Genomic DNA, 17,310 nt, shown 5'->3' on the forward strand with positions numbered 1-17,310 from the left:
TTGGAGAACAGCACCCATTCTGCACAGAAAACTCAGAAAATGTTTGGAAGCAGATATTTAAAATATATGGGTCTCAACACAATTATGATGGCTCTTCTTTGGAGCTCCCCATTCCCAGCTGGACTGTAGCTGATGTGATACACAAGAACTATATTTGCAGCTATAAATTGACCCCAGCAGTTTTACTTTAATAGGATTGAAAAACATCTCAGTGGTCCTACTGATTTATGGGGCCACTTCTGAGCTAGCTGAGGACACAGTTATTCTTCTTTATATGAATGAACTAGTAAGCAATTGAGTGACTCCAGATGTATTACATGCCTATAACCTTCATGTATGAATATTTTATCATACCAGTTTAAAAAAACATCTAGTACACTTCAATATAAATATATAAAAAAAAATATAAATATATATGTTTTACTATTAAGGCAGTGGAGTGGAGGAAAAAAAACATTGTGAAAGAAATTAAGATTGGATTGATTGTAATAAACAGCTTCCCTAATTGTAACTCATGTTAATGAACTGCAAGGAAAAAGTGTGTTTTATAGTGTGTTTATAGAGCTCCACGTGCTTCAGAATTTTGTTGGCTTGAAGACTGTTTTAACAGAGTGAGTAATGCCCCTGACCACCTCTACTTGCAGAATAGAAATATTCTCTAACCAATTCTACAGCTGCAAGAGATCACCCTGGCAGACCCAGTTTGACAGTACATTTTTTATACCATGAAATATTATATTACCTTGCAGCTCCTTAACAGTAGTTAAAATTTGGGAAGCCATTTATTACACTTAATCCAATCTTTAGTTTTTTCTCCCCAGTGTTTTGTCCCCTCCACTCCACTGCCCTCATAGAATTTCTGACCTCATCCTAGTAGCACTGACACATGAAATCCAGTTATGACCTGAAAGTCAAACAGGTACAAACAGGTAAGTCAAGAGTGGGACATAAGATTTCTGATCCCTGGGAGCCACGTCCTTTCTGTTTGTGCTGCAGGGTGTTAGCTTGTCTTGCTAAAGCTCAGCTGTATCCACCCCACACCTTGTGACAAAAATTATGTTTATGATTTGAGCACGTAGGCTGTGGAACAGCATGGTGGTCTTCATCTCTACCCCCTTGATACAGACTGCATGAAGAATAACTTGACTTTCTGCTGATAAAAGCCCCCGGGGAGCTCCACTTAGCAACTTCTCAAGGGTTTGAAAGGAAGATTACGGACAGATCTGATGCTGAGGGTGGTGACTTGTGAAACAGGAAAGACCTCGTAAATGTGAGGGATACCAGGCGCTGGCCATGGCAGATCTGTACTCACTAGTTCTGAGCAGAACTGGCAAACCAGGTGGTGACAACTCTAGCTGGGACTAGTAACTGAAACAACAGCACAAACATTTCTGGTGACATCCATAAGCAACCAGGCTGTGCAAAGACAGTTGAGACTAAGATATATTTCTCCCCTTTTGCTGGCAGCAGAGTTTATAAAGTCATTGTAAGGAGATGAAATAACTCAGCTTCTTTCAGATGAACAATAATAATAAATCCTAGCCCTGTTTATTCAGGACTTTCATCTGTAGATCTCAAAGCACTCTGAGAAGCCATTCTGGCAAAAGGAGTGAAATGAAACCCATTAAAGTTAATGGAAAAAGCCCATTGAATTAAATGTGCTGAGGATCAAGACTGTGGATCCTTTCAGATGACTGCGCTTAGAAGAAGCAATGGAATTGAGAAATTTCCCGTTCTTCCCAGATGAAAGAAAAAGAGTAACTGCCTGTAGATTAAGAGAAAATTCCCTTTAGGCTGGAAAATGCTCCCTGAGGTTTTTCTTCATTCACAAGTCTCCCAACACTGGATGTTTCTTATCTTAAAACCAGTAATGAACTAGTCAAGCTATTTTTCCAAGTAGCTCGTACTTCGAACTGAGCCCTCCGTTGGCAACTGGGGGACTGTGCAACAGTACTTCATGGGGCAAATAACCTTCTAGGACCCCAGCTAGTTCCAGAGTTCATGTTCTGGACCTGGAGGACTGGTAGTTCTTCAGAGATTTGAATCTTACTAAAGTATGTGCTGCAACAACATCCCCCGGCAATGAATTCCAGGAGCTTGTTATGTGCCAAGTTACAAAAGCATTTCCTTTCATCCTCTTTACAAATCTATACACTTTTATCATCACCACAAGCTCCTGTGTTGCACTGCAAGGTACTATGAAGATCAGTGCACCCTTAGTAACCATTCATAAGCTGAATGTATTCTTTTTGGCCTCCTTTCAAAACAAATATAATTTTCATCTTTTATATAAACCCCTTGTTATACTGAAGCCTCCACAGCCAGTTTGAAAAAGGTATGGCTGAAAGAACAAAGATATTGCAGCCCATGAAGATGAACATTCTACTGGAAAAAAAACCAGAATGAAAAAAAACACTTTGTGAAATGACATCTGAAAGATTGTTGAATGCTTCAGGAAATAAACATGCAAAGCATTGCTAGGTTCTGATGCTGGGCAAAATGCTGTCTTTGGTTTCAGGCAGCTTCTGCTTTGTTAAAACTTTCTGGGAATCCACAAAAAAGGCTTCAGGGAGGACAATCGAAAACACTCCCATTGACACAAGTGGGGTTTGGTCACGTTTTGAGTGGCTTCAGAACTGACTTCCAGTAGCTGAAGGGGGCCTACAGGAAAGCTGGGGAGGGACTTTTTACCAGGGTGTGTAGTGGTAGGATGATGAGAAATGGTTTTAAGCTGGAAGAGGATAGATTTAGGTTAGACATTAGGAAGAAATTTTTTCCTGTGAGGGTGGTGAGACACTGGCTCAGGCTGCCCTGGGAGGCTGTGGCTGCCCCCTCCCTGGAGGTGTTCAAGGCCAGGCTGGATGGGTCTTTGAGCAACCTGGTCTAGTGGGAGGTGTCCCTGCCCATGCAGGGGGCTTGGAACTAAATTACCTTCAAGATCCCTTCCAACCCAAACCATTCTATGATTCTGTAACTTTCTGCCTGCCCCCGTATGGCCCAGCACAGCACTGTTTCCTCCCAAAGCAGGAGTAATAGGACCAGGCAACTGCCAAGGACAATGATGAGCTGCCTGGTCTTGCTGGGCTCTGAAAGAAGGTAAAGGATTATATGAATACTATCACTGGCCACAGGTTGCAAGTAGCTAACCAGTGCTGCTGTTCCTTAAATCCAAGTCCTCCTTTCTACCTTGCCACAAAGGGACCCAACAGAACACTCCAGCATTCAAACTCCAAAGAAAATGAGTCATTAAAGAGCCCAACACAGCTCAATCTTCTCCATCTAGAGCAGGAGCAAAGCCAGGAGAAGATAGTAATACTCATTTTAAGCAGGTAACACCTGCTCTGCCACTCTGAGCTTTCACCAGCATTACACCAGAAGAGCAGAAAGGTACCTGGACTGTAAAGGGTTCAGTATGAAGCCATCCTCTCCATTTGAGGCCATCCTCTCTGTTGACAAAAATGATGATAACCAGAGTGAAGAAATGGGTGCCTTACATGCTGTAGAAAGACTGTATGAAATGCTGCTCAAGCTGATGGCAGTGGGAAACATTCACTACAAAGTACCTGCTTTATTGTTGCTTATGCTAAGCTGGAACCTGGAGGCTGCAAACAGGATCAGGTCCCTTGTTTATAAGGTAATGTACTTGATACTCCCTGGTCACAAAGAAAGTGACTTCCCAGAGTAAACTCTGATGGCCTGACTTTCCCAGATCACTTCCACAGACCTCTCCAAGTCTAGCCAAGATCAGCATCTACAGCACTGAGCTTTTTCTATCTAGGCTTGCAAGGAAGGAGTGGGAAAATAAGATAAAATAACTCTGCAAAATCAAGCCAAGTACTTTTGAAACTCATATTCTTTATGGAAAGAAACCTGCACTACAGGAAAGATGTAGTGAAGAAGACTTAGAGGAGTTTGACTATGTCCTTTATCTACTTTATTAAAAAAAGTTTTCTGAAAGGTGGGAATGGGCACAAGCACAACAGTGTTTCAGATCATCAGTTGCCTCTTTGCCCAATGATTCTTCCACAAACAAGGCAGTCCTGAAGCTGTCCTAAAAGCAGTCAGTCCCCACAATACCCTCATGCTTAGTTGGAGAAGAAAACAGGTAGAAACAAATTTATGCCAACATATAAGGGATTTCAAAAGGGACCAGGTATCATACAGCTGCCCATTCTAATGTCAGCAAGTATTATATTTAAAAAGGAATGACTCAACTGTTCTTCAAAGAGTTTGGAGACTAAATTCAATCAGTAAATGGGTGATTTAAGTTCAGCTCTCCTGCCACCTCCAATGAAAAGATGCTGGCAAGCCACCTAACTTTTTTCTGGCTGATTCTGGACTGCAGTCCAGAAGCATCCAGGATTACTCCTGCACCTTCAAAGGTCATCAGAACATGCTATGGCAGGGGGTAACAACAGTTTTAGTCTCTGGGAAGTAACATAATCTGAGATGGAGTGGAGAGAATAAAGGAGGAAAGTCTCCAAAACAAGATCACAAGAGGAAAGAATTTCCAGAATGCTACTGCTACATATCACATGAAAATGCAAGTGGCTGACAGGCAATGTCTTAGCCTTCTCTCTTGAGGGAAGCATGAGGCAGGGCTGAGCTATTTTAGCAGTGCTGGCAGGCTTGCCACTGAACGCCAGACTTCCTCAGACTATATCTCAGCATCTAACCACGCAACTGATCATCCTTAGTCAGGATAATCCTTCTTTCAGATGAGGTGATATGGTGTATTCTGGTCCACAAATGCAACCAACGAAGGAAGACATTTCATTCACACCCTTTGCAAATGGATGATGCAAAGGTCTGCCATGCACTGGGTTGTTCCTAAGTGATTTCATATTGTGGGAGGAGGAGAGTGAAGAATCCTACACATACACTGCTTTTTTTCAAGGCAGCCTCCCTAAAGATGATTTCAAATACTGCAGAGTATTTGAATATATTCTTCTAAACTTAAAATTCCCTGTGCTATCACCTCTCAGTAGCTGTGCCAAACTACATACCCAGAAACACTTGTCAAGAGGAACACTAAGATCCTTCTGTCATTTTAATAGGCTAAACTGTTAATTCAAAGGTTGCCCTGTCTCCTTAGCAGGGCAGTTTTAATTGCTTCAACCACTTTGTTAAGGAAGATTTTTCAGCCCAACTGCCCAGTTAATTGCAAAGGGAGTTATTCATAGAGCTGTTAAAGGTCACAAATTGCTTGTGGTTCCGTAACCTGTTTATCTCATGTGATGGTGGTCAAAATCTATTAAAAATGGAACACAGCTTCATGATTTAATATCAAAAATCACTGATGGGTTGTAAATTAATCCACTTCATGCAATCCTGAAAGAAATTATTTGGGCTGTGAGTGGACAAATTGGGAAGATAAACTAAGAAGCATTAGATTAAACTTTGTTTAAATGAACTGGCTGTTCCATTTAGACTGGCAATGATGGCAGGGAAACCAAGCCAAGAAACAACCCCTCCAGAACAGGATCAAAAAAATGAGACAGTTGTTTAGAGAGTCTTAAAAGAATAAATATAGCTTACAGACCAAGAGAGTGTCTTACCATTGGTAGGCATCTGTGAGTCCTAATCTGTGGAACAAAAAGAAAACCCCTTGTAAGTAAAGGAACAGAGGAGATCCACACAAGCAGCCCTTACCTGGAAGAGCACATTCAAGAAAAGGGAGGGTCTGATGACTAAACTCAATGCAAAAAGGCAAAGCAGAAAATTAAGAGAAGATGTGATCAGTGGTTGTCAGTTCTGGTAATCAGTAGACAATCTTGGAACAGATTCTCAACATGCTTCTTAAAATGTAAACTTAGTTTTGTCAACATACAGGGTTGATCCCAGCTTCATGCATGGACTTGTGCAAATTCTTAACTTTCAGCGTGTCAGTGAACTGCTTGTGAATGTTTGGAGAGCACAGGCTCAACCATTAAATTTACCAACACATTCAGCCAACCTCATTTATGAGTGAGTCAAAATCACAAATTCACATGTGGCTATGTGCCTCCCCTTCCGTAGTGCATAAAACCACTGAACTCCCATGGCTTTGTTAATGTGTGTCAAAGCTTCTCAATAAAACACATCTTTTTCTAATTGCCACCAGTGCACCCTCTCCCCTTTTCCTGCCCTGGCAGAGTCAGAGTGAAACTGTTGGGTTTTTTTCCTCATTTCTCAGAACACAAACAGAAAACTGTAGGCAAAGAAAGACCACTTCTCTCTCGTCTTCAGTGCATTGCAGCTGTCCCTGACTAGGACTTGGAGAGCTATTGTATGAAGTCTGTATAAGGAGACAAGAATCCCTTTCTTTATCTCTCTTAGTTATGCTGGGTCTGCAGGAAGTATAATTTAAAAGCCTTAACAAAGTATTTGGGCTCAGCAGATCAGACCCTCAGTACTTTAATTTAAAAAAAACAACACATGTGAAAAGAGGTGTTATTTTTCCAGGTCATCTTCAATGCAGAGCTGTACTTTAAGGTCACTAAAGACACACCCCATTTGTAGCCTGAAATATTTCCTATGACTTTCCTGATAAACAAGAAAGTCTAGCTTCAATCTTCACAAGGACCACTCCGGTAGCCCCACACCATAAGGGCTGTGGACTCCAGATCTCACTTAACAAAAATTTCAAGTGGAGAAGTGCAGCAGGCAACACTATACTTTGCTTCAGCTGAAGCATGCCTGCTTCAGGAGGCTTCTCAGGGAGAGTAACAGGAAGCACTGGGAATATTATCATCCTACATTACAAATTGAGAACCAATGTTCTGTTGAGTTTAATTACCCTGTGCCTTTTGGGTTCATTATGCTGCAATGGATTTTGCTCTTCTCCACTGACTAGATACATCTCTGTGAGCATGTGGCTGATTTAAGCAACAAGTTCATTCCCAATGTACAAATGGTGTTACTCTGGGATTAATCCTCCCCCAAAATTGCTTTGCACAAGTGTATGACTGGCCCAAATGGACTCATCTGAGTTACGAAAGGCTCTTTTGAACATCAGACAGTATCCAAGGAGTAATTGTCTATAGAGAATTACCTCATCTATAATGTCAATTATTGTTAACGGAACTGCAGCTTTGATATTCTGACAATGAATTTAGCCTAGAATTACTCCAAATCACATGATCCAGAACAAAGCCGCAGGGAAAGAGCCATATGACTCAGTACAGGTCCCAGGCTCTTCCAGTTAAGATTCTCACCAAACTGTTAGCAAAGAACTGTAATCTCTTAAATGATGCCACTGAGGCCAGCTGCATCACAGCAAAGCTTCCGACCAAATCTGCAGTTCCTCCGTTACACAATGTGATGACACATGTATCTAAGCTCTGTCTACGTGACAACTTCCACCTTTGCAACCCACTCTCAGCTGCAAAAGCTGCAAAGGCTCCAGGATGAAGTGCCTGACACAAGACCTTGTTCTAGACAGTCCCAGCAGAGCCGAGCATTCTCCTGCCCTGGCCTCCTACCATAAAACAAACTCTTCTTCTCTGAGGACCTAAAACAGAGAGGCAGTTTTCATACCTACAACAGTAGCAGAAGAACTTCTTTGCTAGTTTGCAATCACCTACTCAGATAAATAGGTATCTCAAAGACAAAAATAAGCCTTTTTTAAAAAATAGCATTAGTTGCCCTTTCACTCCTCTCTCTTGCTAGGCTTTAAGAGCTGCTGGACCACTCTGTTGCTCAGGCTAGTTTCCTGGCATCTGCGGGCTTTCCGTACCTCTGTAAGCGGGATTCCAGGAAGGGCAGTCGCTCCTCTCTCAAGCTGCCTCCACACAACTCCCCTATTCCTGGTACAAGGAGATCAACAGCTGCAACCTTCAAAGAAAGAAACCCAAGAGAAGTCATGACATGTAGCCATAGTCTGTGGCAGAAGTACAGTTGAGAGTGGATGGATGCTTGTAAAAAGCTACTCTAATTCTTTTATTGAGTCCAGGATTCACGTAAAAGTCCCTTGTTGACAGGAGAAGGCTGGGAGGGAACTTTTGCAATGATAAACATCAGTAAGCCTACAGGAAACCTGAACAAGTGCAGTGCTGTTCCAGACTGAGCACATCTGCAGCAGGTGGTGTGAACTGAATCCCGTCAGGTTAAACTGGGGACAACCTGTGCACATTAGGCAAGCCTGTGCAGGGTATAAAGAACCCAACAGCAGCTCACAAGAAGGCAAAAACACATGGGCAAGTTTCCTGAAGTCCTGATTCAGTTAAGAGTTGAAGCTGCTTTGACACCTGTAACTTGTGTTTACCCTGTCTGGCCAAATCCCCCAAGGAGTGGGGGTTCCTTGAGCCAGTTCTAGTGGTAACAATAGCCATTGATCAATGGCACTGATGTGCTCTGCAAGGGTTAGGATCCCACTGTTACAATCTATGCTGTTAGGTTTGGGCTGGTTTTCTTCTCTGTTAGTTTTGTAGCTACTTCTTTTATCTGAACTGTTGCTAGAGTTAAAGCCACAAGCAACAGTGGCACTGTGATGTAGTAGATCAGTAGAAACAATGTTTCAGGTTGTCTCAATTGAATTAGAAAATTACAACTTCTAAGCATGAGTCTTGGAGAAGAAAAGTTTGCATCTTGTGTCCATATGGTATTTGAGGATTAAATGGATGGTAGATTTGGATGACAAGAGAATCACAGGCTGCTTGGAGCCATGCAATTCTAGACACTTCACCTAGTAGTACAGAAGTATATCAGGAAAAGAAATCAACTATGGCAAATCTGTCTTAAAGGACTTCAGCAAAAACTTAATGCTACCCAAATCCTGAATCCTCCCTCCTGATGTTCCTGCTTTGGGGATTTCTTCTACAACAGAAAACAACTGCTTAGAATCACCTGATGGTCACATCTTATCTTGGACTACTTGACCAGAGGTCCAGCAGAAGACTATCCTTATCTGTCTATCAGCAGGCTAAGACACATACCTAGCCAAAAAAAGAGGTGAAGGATGACCTATGGACTCACTGTGTGTTGAGGTCCATCTTCATTGTCCCGCATATAGAAAGGTTTGAGGTCATACGGGTAGTTAATGACAAACACAGGAACCTCACCACAGTGCTTCACCAGGTACTTTTCATGTTCTGTTTGGAGGTCACAGCCCCACTGTAAAGACAGCAAAAAGGACATGAGATCCTGCTTTGGTGCATCTTGCCTGTGGCAAGAGACACAGCAAAATCCCTGTGCAGGAGAGACGTGCAGCTTTGAATAACTTGAAACCAAGCATAGCAACTTCTCACACAGGCCCCTGGGAGAATGTGCTAAGCAGAGTTTCATGAGCTTTAAGGCAGAGCAAAGCAATTAAAAAAACATGGTTTAACTTCCACAGAAGAGGGCCAGATCATCCCTCTATCAAGCCCAAGCATCTGGTATCAAATCAGAAAAACCCCAGAACAAACAAACAAACATCCCATAATCACATTCCACATAGCCTAAGGAAAACGGGCACCTAACCAATATCAGATTACTCAACCCAGCAAACCAGTTTTACTTCAGTATTACCTTTAGTAGATAGCAAGCAGCTTTACTAGGCTGACTGCTCTCTTCCCTGCTGTGTCCTGTTACATGCTACATTAATTCTCATTTAAGAAAAAACCAGTATCTTTCAATCAATCCTTTGTTATCAGAAATCTTGGACATTTCAGAAGTCCTTCACTTCTCCTTTCTTCCAGTGATGTTATAAATGCGTGGCTTTTGACAAGATACCTCCAGTCCATTATAGGATGTGCAAAGAATATCTAGGGAGTGGAAGGGAAAGAGGGGAACATATATCCTGCAGAATCTGCTACTTTGAAAATATCCTGAGTTTGCTGTCTCAGATCAAATTAATGGAGACACAGGATTTGAGGTTCTACACCCACTTGTACAGAGAGACAATATAGCTACCCAACCACTACGAAGGAAGCTCCAGTCAGAGGTTTATTTTCCTCAAAGCTCCACAAGATAAAGATTATCAATATACACATCAGATGAACACCACCACAAATGCTCTCCCTACTGAAATGTGTGTTTGAAATTGGATAAAATACTATTTTCAGGAAACCATAATCCAACAGTGTTAGAAAGACAAGTATGTGATTCTTTCTCCCAGTCAACATCTACTCTTTGGAAAGGCAAGCGACTCCCTCTACCTACATCTAGTTACATGGTATTTTAACATGGTTTTAGATTACTAGTCCTTGTCCAACTTTTGGTGCTGTCCTAGTAGTATTCCTCTATTTGAGGACTATTGCAGCAACCCTCCTTAGATGAGTGCTGCTGAATCTACAGCACTCTCAGCACTACTCACGTACAGGAAAGAGAAGTACTTTTGCTAAACTTTGGTCCTTCAACAACAAACTCAACACTTCCTTCCCTGCAACCCTTACACTTTCTTCTGCTACAGAACTCAGTCTTCATATTGCTTCCATTTCAGCCTCAAAGGGCAAAAGTTATACCTGGGTTACAAGTCAGTAAAGACCCTAGGAGGCAGATAACCCGTGCCAAGTAACAACTCTGGTGGTACCAGAAAGAGAGAAATGAGATCTCCAAAATTCAGGCTGGCTGTGTGCATGAACAGGCATGGAGTACAAGCCACCAGGCAACTACCTACCTCTGGCTTGAAAGTGAAAGTTTGAGGAGCTTGCTTCAAAATTTCTACTGCTTCGTTGTAGGAAATTCTGCAAGAGACAAAAAAAAAACCCAAGTCTTTCAGATAACTGCAAAAGGAATAACAAGAAAGTTTTCTGGCAAAGCACTGCAGCAGAAAATTAAGGAGGCATTTCCCCACCACCAAGCCAATTTGTGCTGTGATGTCAGACTTCCCAGCAATGCTTCTTTGGACAGAAACCAAAACCATTTTATATGGCAAGAATCCTATGTTTTCCTGTGCTTCAGCTACGTGCATGGCAGGAAGTGCTAAGCTCTCAAGACACTTTGGCATTACTGCAATGTTGCACTTCAGGCAGTTGCTTCATAGAAATCTGGGCATGTTTCTTTTAAGAAAACAATGTACCCTCACTGGCACAGCTCCAGCAACATGGCTCCACTGGTCAGCATGGTGTTAAGCATAAGTAATAGCCTAGAGTGCAAAGGCTTTGCAAGTCCAACGTTTTCATTTTACTTTGTAAAAAGCGTGATTAGTTTGCAGCAACGTTTCTCTGCTCCTCTGACAGATCTGAGAGCACCTTTTCCACTGACTTCTACCAGTAACTTCTGCCAGCACAAAAGAACAGGATCATGGCAGAGCAAACAGAAAAAGTGCAATGAAAACTGCTGCAGGCTTGAGAAGCGGAAATCAAGACCCAATGGAAGGTACTTTTGCTGACAAGTTTTCCACGTACCAAGCAAATGCTGTGGACAGGGAGAAGAAACAATCACCTGACCACAGTAATTTCATCTGTCCATATCAGTGGCTAAATCAAATTATAAACCAAATTCCCTAGAGGTTCCTCAAGGTTTCAGTAACACAGGGAAGGCTTCTGGAGGAAATACCTCAGGAAGGAGTATGTTGCTCCATGTGTTTGGGTAATGCGAGGCCATGGTCCAAATGAGGTATAGCACTGGCACAGGTTCAATGCATGTAACTGGTGTGTGTAAACCAGGAATGCCCCAGATCTGCCAGAAGCTGGAGAGACAGAGAAAGAGATGGGCTGACTCACTCTTTCTCCTTGGATCATGGGAGAAGCTGAGTGAAACTGTCCTCTCAGGAATATCATAGAATCATAGAATGGTTTGGGTTGGAACGGACCTTGAAGATCACCTAGTTCCAACCCCTCTGCATAGGCAAGGACACCTCCCAGTAGATCAGGTTGCTCAAAGCCTCATCAAACCTGGCCTTGAACACCTCCAGGGATGGGGCTTCCATAACATCCCTGGCAAACCTGGGCCAGTGTCTTACCACCCGCACATGAAGTATTTTCCTCCTAATGTCTAGCCTAAATCCCCCCTCTTCCAATTTTCATCCATCAGTTAGGTTCAAACACAGGAGGACTGAAATGGGGACAGAATGACTTCACTGACATTGCCTATGGTGCTTATGCAGGCAAGAGGCATGGGGAGGATCTATCATGATCCTGTTGCCCAAGTGTGACTGTAGCTGCTTAGCAGAAAAACCAGTGCTGGGATGACCAGCCCTAGAGTGTTCTCTGGGATAAATGGAGAGCACCCCTACTTGAAAACATAGGCAAGAGAAGGAAGAGGAGGTATTCTTGGAGGCCAACAAGAGGAACCAAAACCTTCTTAGAACCTTTGTGTTCTTTAGCACACAGAGAAGGGGGAAAAACACAAGTAACTGGGAATAGAAACTCAATTGGGATTTTGAAATATAAAATAAATTGTTTCATAAAAAGGGAGCCACTGGAGTGGAAGTGTGAAGGAAGGCAGAGCACCAAAGCCAAAATAAAGCAAGACAGTGAGTTAACCACTGCACAGGTGCATGCTGGAAGGCTAATATCCTGACAGAAAGAGCATCTTGTCTAGGGAATCAAAAGCCTGTGGATGTCCCCTCTCTGAAGGTGTTCAAGGCCTAGTTGGACAGGGTTTTTTGCAACATGGTCCAGTGGAAGGTGTCCCTGCCTTTGCAGAGGGGGCTGGAACTAGATGATGATCTAGGTCCCTTCTAACCCAAAACCAAATTCTATGATTCTACTATTTGGATGCTGGTCTCATGCAGACATGAACAGGTAACTAGTAAACAAAGGGAACAGCAATTTATGCTCATCTGGAGACACTATGCTAACCCAGAAGACATTTTGTTTGGAAACAAAACCAAGATATACAAAATTGTAATTCTTTCCCCAAAAGCCTTCTTCCAGATAGTTTTGAAACAGAAGTACTTACGTCACAAATTTGTTCTTCAGTATTTGTTCCAACCTGTCCTTGGTCAAAACAAGAAAAAAAAAAAAAAGAATGTAAAGCTAATCTTAAAGGTTCAGGGGCCCACAGGAAACTCAGAAAAAGCTACCTCCCTCCAAGTTTTCATTTGAAGGTCTGCATTGCGCTCTAGATAGAATCATAGAGCCATTTAGATTGGAAAAGACCCTTAAGGTCATCAAGTCCAACTGTTAACCCAGCACACTGCCAATTCCACCACTAAACCACGTCCCTAAACACTACATGTTTTTTAAACACCTCCAGGGATGGGGACTTCACCACTTCCTTGGGCAGCCAATTCTGGTGCCTGACAACCCCTTCAGTGAAGAAATTTTTCCTAACATCCAAACTAAACCTCCACTGGCACAACTTGAGGTCATTTCCTCTTGTCCTATCACTCGTTGCTTGGCAGAAGAGACCGACCTCTCCCTTGCTCAGAGCTCCTTTCAGGGAGTTGTAGGGAGTGAGAAGGTCTCACCGCAACCTCCTTTTCTCCAGGCCAAACAAACCCAGTTCCTTCAGCCTGAAAACTTGTGCTCCAGGCCCTTCACCAGCTTGGTTGCTCTTCTCTGGACACACTCCAGCTTCTCAATGTTCTTCTTGTTGTGAGGGGCTCCAAACTAACCCCAGGATTTGAGGTGCAGCCTCACCAGTGCTGACCACAGGGGATTAATATCTGCCCTGGTCCTGTTGTTCACACTATTTCTGATACAAGCCAGGATGCCATTGGCTTTCTTGGCCACCTAGGCACACTGCTGGCTCATGTTTAGCTGCTGTCAATGAGCAACCCCAGGTCCTTTTCCTCTAGGCAACTCTCCAGCCACTCTTCCCCCAGCCTGTAGCATTTTATTGTGGCCCAAGTGCAGGACCCAGCACTTGGCCTGTTGAACCTCACATGATTGGCCTCGGCCCATTGATCCAGCTTGTCCAGATCACTCTGCAGAGATAGGGAATAAAATCCACTCCTGGTCTTTCAGTCCTGAAAAGGTACCTGATCTTTGGAGCTGAGGATACAGAGGCTGCTAGATGGTACGACAGCTACAGTTCTACCACACTTGCTACAGAAAGTTGTGTGTCCCCTCTATGTTGGCCTGAACAATCACTCAAGCTCAGGCTGCTTTTTCGCTATTCACAAGAGCCCCCAAAATGCATAAAAGAATTGTAATTCTTTCCTGTCAAATGTATTACCTTCTGGGCAGGAGCTATGTATTTATGAAAAAGCTCAACATCACGAGGACATCTGGAGAGCACAGTATTTGTCGCTGTCTTGAAAAGATCTTCCATAACCTAATAGAGAAAACAGGAGTCTGTGAAAAATTATGTCCCAGACTATAAATAAAACACAGCACATATCAGCCAAGGGATACAAAAGGAGCTTCTGCCTTTCTGCATGGTAAGACTGCCTAAGAGGGTACCAGCTTGCTAAGGCTCCTAATTAGCAGGCGTGCTCAGTAGCTGAAGAGAAACGGAATCTGTATTTCTCTTTTGGGTTGAGAGGTTCACTGCCTGCTGATGGCCTCAGTACCTTCAGTTAGGTATCTCCAGTGAAAAAAACACAGCTACCATATTCAAGCACAGCCCTGGTCAGCCACAAACACACACACTACAACCATTTATGGTGACTGGTCTCAGATTAATTATTAGTGAGATACTTCTCCTGCAATGAGCAATTCAGGTTTTCTGCTTTGTTGCTACAAGAGACAAAACTAAAGGAGAAGAGAGTAAGAGTCCTCTGAGTAGAGCCAGCCCATCAAACTGATCCCAGCTAGAGAGACTGCACAGTAGGAGCAAAGCAAAGAGAAAATGTACAGAGACAAGGAGAGAGCTGAAGTGGAGGACACGTCAATGCAGGGATGTTTGAGAAACCAAAAACAGATGTGGTTTCATTTCCCTAAACTAATGTGGATTAGCTAAATGACATTAACATCCAATTTGGATGTACTTATCCAGTAAAATGGGCTTCACCCAAGAAGAAATTAAAATGCTATTTTGGTTCTAAAAAAAACCAAACCCAGCAAACACCACCCACATGGGATGCCACTGCATTTTGATGAACCAGTTTTAAAAGTAATTTTCTTTTTGCTAAGCAGACCATCCAAGACATTTGCTGTCATGCAGATTAAGAGTTCCCATGACTCCTCGTAGTCCCATGCCTGCACAAAGCAGGTAGTCAATACCTGTGGAGTACTGACAGCCTCAACTCTTCCTCAGAATCACCCTCCTCATCCTCACCTCCTTTGCACGCAACAGGGCAATGCAGCTGGGGCTGAACATCATCTCAGCCTGGGATGGGACCGGTTTTCCCAACAAAAAACACCTCTTGAAGTCTTGGCACATTCCTGCCTTTTTTTTTTTTCTTCCTCTACAAGCATAACAACTGCTTCATTAACTGCAGTGTTGAGAGAAGTATCCACCAACACCACCATGGCAAGTAGCAGTCCCTTGACACCACAAAGACCAGGGGAGACCAACTGTGAAAAGATGAACCTGAGGTTCAGTCAGCAAATCTGAGAAAGAAGGAGCTTGCTGCCAGACCTTGCAGGGCAAGAGGAACTAAAGGCACAGAAAAGAAGAAGCTGGGCTGCTGAAATGGACAAGATGAGATTTCATGCATGTTGTTTCAACTCTGATCTTTAGAAGAACATTCTTCACCACCTGTTCCAAACTGCTGCAACACTGCTCTGTGCCTATGAACAACATCTGCATCCCACCAGCATGGAGAAGCTGGTAAATCAGGCTGTTTGAACTCCTCTGGAGCCAAACTCAACCTTCAGACTCCTGTATCAATTTAAGCCCTGTTTAAAAAGGGAAGATCCAAATAAAAGAGCAGCATTGTCATATGTAGATGAACAGTTTTACTCCTCCTGGTACTCAAACAGAGAAAATGAAAAGCTAGTATTCCTGCTGCAGAGTGGCAAATAACCAAAGAGGAGCTTTGAACTTTCTTCAAAGTAGACAGAGAAAGGCTTATGCAAATGAAATTAGAAAACTTCTTGGCAATTCATCTGGTTTCACCAGGCAGAGACGAAGGGATTTTACATTAAGCTTCCTCTTTCCAGAAAATGAAAGTATCATCTGGATTCAGAAAAGCATGTTGTTTAATTAGCACTTTTTTCCCTCACTGTGCGATAAAGTAACAATTAGGTTCCCACAGCACTCAACATAAGCAGCTTCCTCTTGTGGAAAAAAGATGTGGGTGGTATGGGAAAAACAAACTGAGAAGTATTTCCAGGTTTCAGACTGAGGTTTTATCCTGGCAAAAAAGACAGACACGTGGGTCATGCATTGGTCTCCTCACTGTTCTTGTTTATGTTAAATATCTACCAGGCACAAACGGTGGAGGGAATAAAGAGAAGGGAAGAAAAAGAAAGTTCTTCAACTCAGAAGTTGTGGCTTCAAGCAAATAATATATAGAAGGACTAGAAAGTAGGCTATATAAAAAAATTAGTGGAGAAGCATAACCACTGGCTTGCTGATTTGAGGGAAGGTATGAGCTGGAGATACAGGTCAAGTGATTGGTGTGAATGAATTCTGTAAGAAACATGTTTGATAGGAGACTTAAACAGGGAAAAAGCCATGGGAATCACTGCAAGTAGCTCATCTCAGTGATGGGGCTTAGTGTCCAAAAGCCCATTAATTTGGTTGTTTCATAATGGAAATGTAAAAATTTTGCTGGTAGGAAGGTAGGCAAGGAGGACAGAGTCAAAAGTTCAGCACTATCAGTTCTATCCTTCCCCAGTGTTGCTGTGGAACTGAATGGTTAACTCTCCCATTTTGATAAGCAGCAGCTCCCAACTGTACTGTTTAATTTCAACTCAGATCGTTTGATACCACAACGTATCTTCTTCCCAAACAAAATTATCACCAGAGCTGAAAGAGGAAATCACCAATAAAGCAGTGCTAAATGTCAGCAGCAGCAACTGAAGGTGCTGTGCTCTACAAGGAAGGTTCAAATCAGCATCTTTATTACATGAGACACTTCCAGAAAAGTCACAAGAACTGCCAGTAGGAATTGTGCTTTTGCATTTACCTGGCTTATGCATATGGATGCAGCGTAGATCACAGGGTATTTGTGCATGAAACATTCACCAAGTGGACCATTATTTCTTGCCTTCATGCTTGCTCACACACAGAGGGGAGATTCACATCTGATCTTGGTCATAAAGTCTCCTCCCTCAGCAATATAACCAACAGCTCAGGCCCAACTCTGGAGACATGCTGTTGTGAAAGAAGGCTGGGGAAGAACTGTTCACAAGGGCACATAATCATGTGCCATCACCAAGGGGTGATGGTTTCAAGCTACAAAAGGGTAAATTGAGGTTGGACATTAGGAAAAAGTTCTTTACTTTGAGGGTGCTGAATGACTGGAACAGGTTGCCTAGAGAGGTGGTGGAGGCCCCATCCCTGGAGACATTCAAGGTCAGGCTTGAATGGGGCTCTGAGCAACCTGATCTAGTTGGAGATGTCCCT

At 42.9% G+C, this 17,310-nt stretch overlaps 1 protein-coding gene across 1 annotated transcript in view; it reads right to left on the bottom strand.

The window, feature by feature from the left end:
• NARS2 (asparaginyl-tRNA synthetase 2, mitochondrial) overlaps positions 1 to 17,310 on the bottom strand; it is a 54,058-nt gene that overhangs the window by 1,538 nt on the left and 35,210 nt on the right. The window contains exons 8-13 of the mRNA XM_051608041.1: positions 14,029 to 14,127; positions 12,808 to 12,845; positions 10,580 to 10,646; positions 8,956 to 9,093; positions 7,718 to 7,815; positions 5,559 to 5,585 (exon numbers count right to left, since the gene is read on the bottom strand). Coding sequence (XP_051464001.1) covers positions 5,559 to 5,585; positions 7,718 to 7,815; positions 8,956 to 9,093; positions 10,580 to 10,646; positions 12,808 to 12,845; positions 14,029 to 14,127 — 467 coding nt within the window. The remainder of the gene's footprint in view (positions 1 to 5,558; positions 5,586 to 7,717; positions 7,816 to 8,955; positions 9,094 to 10,579; positions 10,647 to 12,807; positions 12,846 to 14,028; positions 14,128 to 17,310) is intronic.

This window comes from Apus apus, chromosome 1 (genome assembly GCF_020740795.1).
Source record: "Apus apus isolate bApuApu2 chromosome 1, bApuApu2.pri.cur, whole genome shotgun sequence".
In the NCBI taxonomy this organism is placed as follows: Eukaryota; Metazoa; Chordata; class Aves; order Apodiformes; family Apodidae; genus Apus; species Apus apus.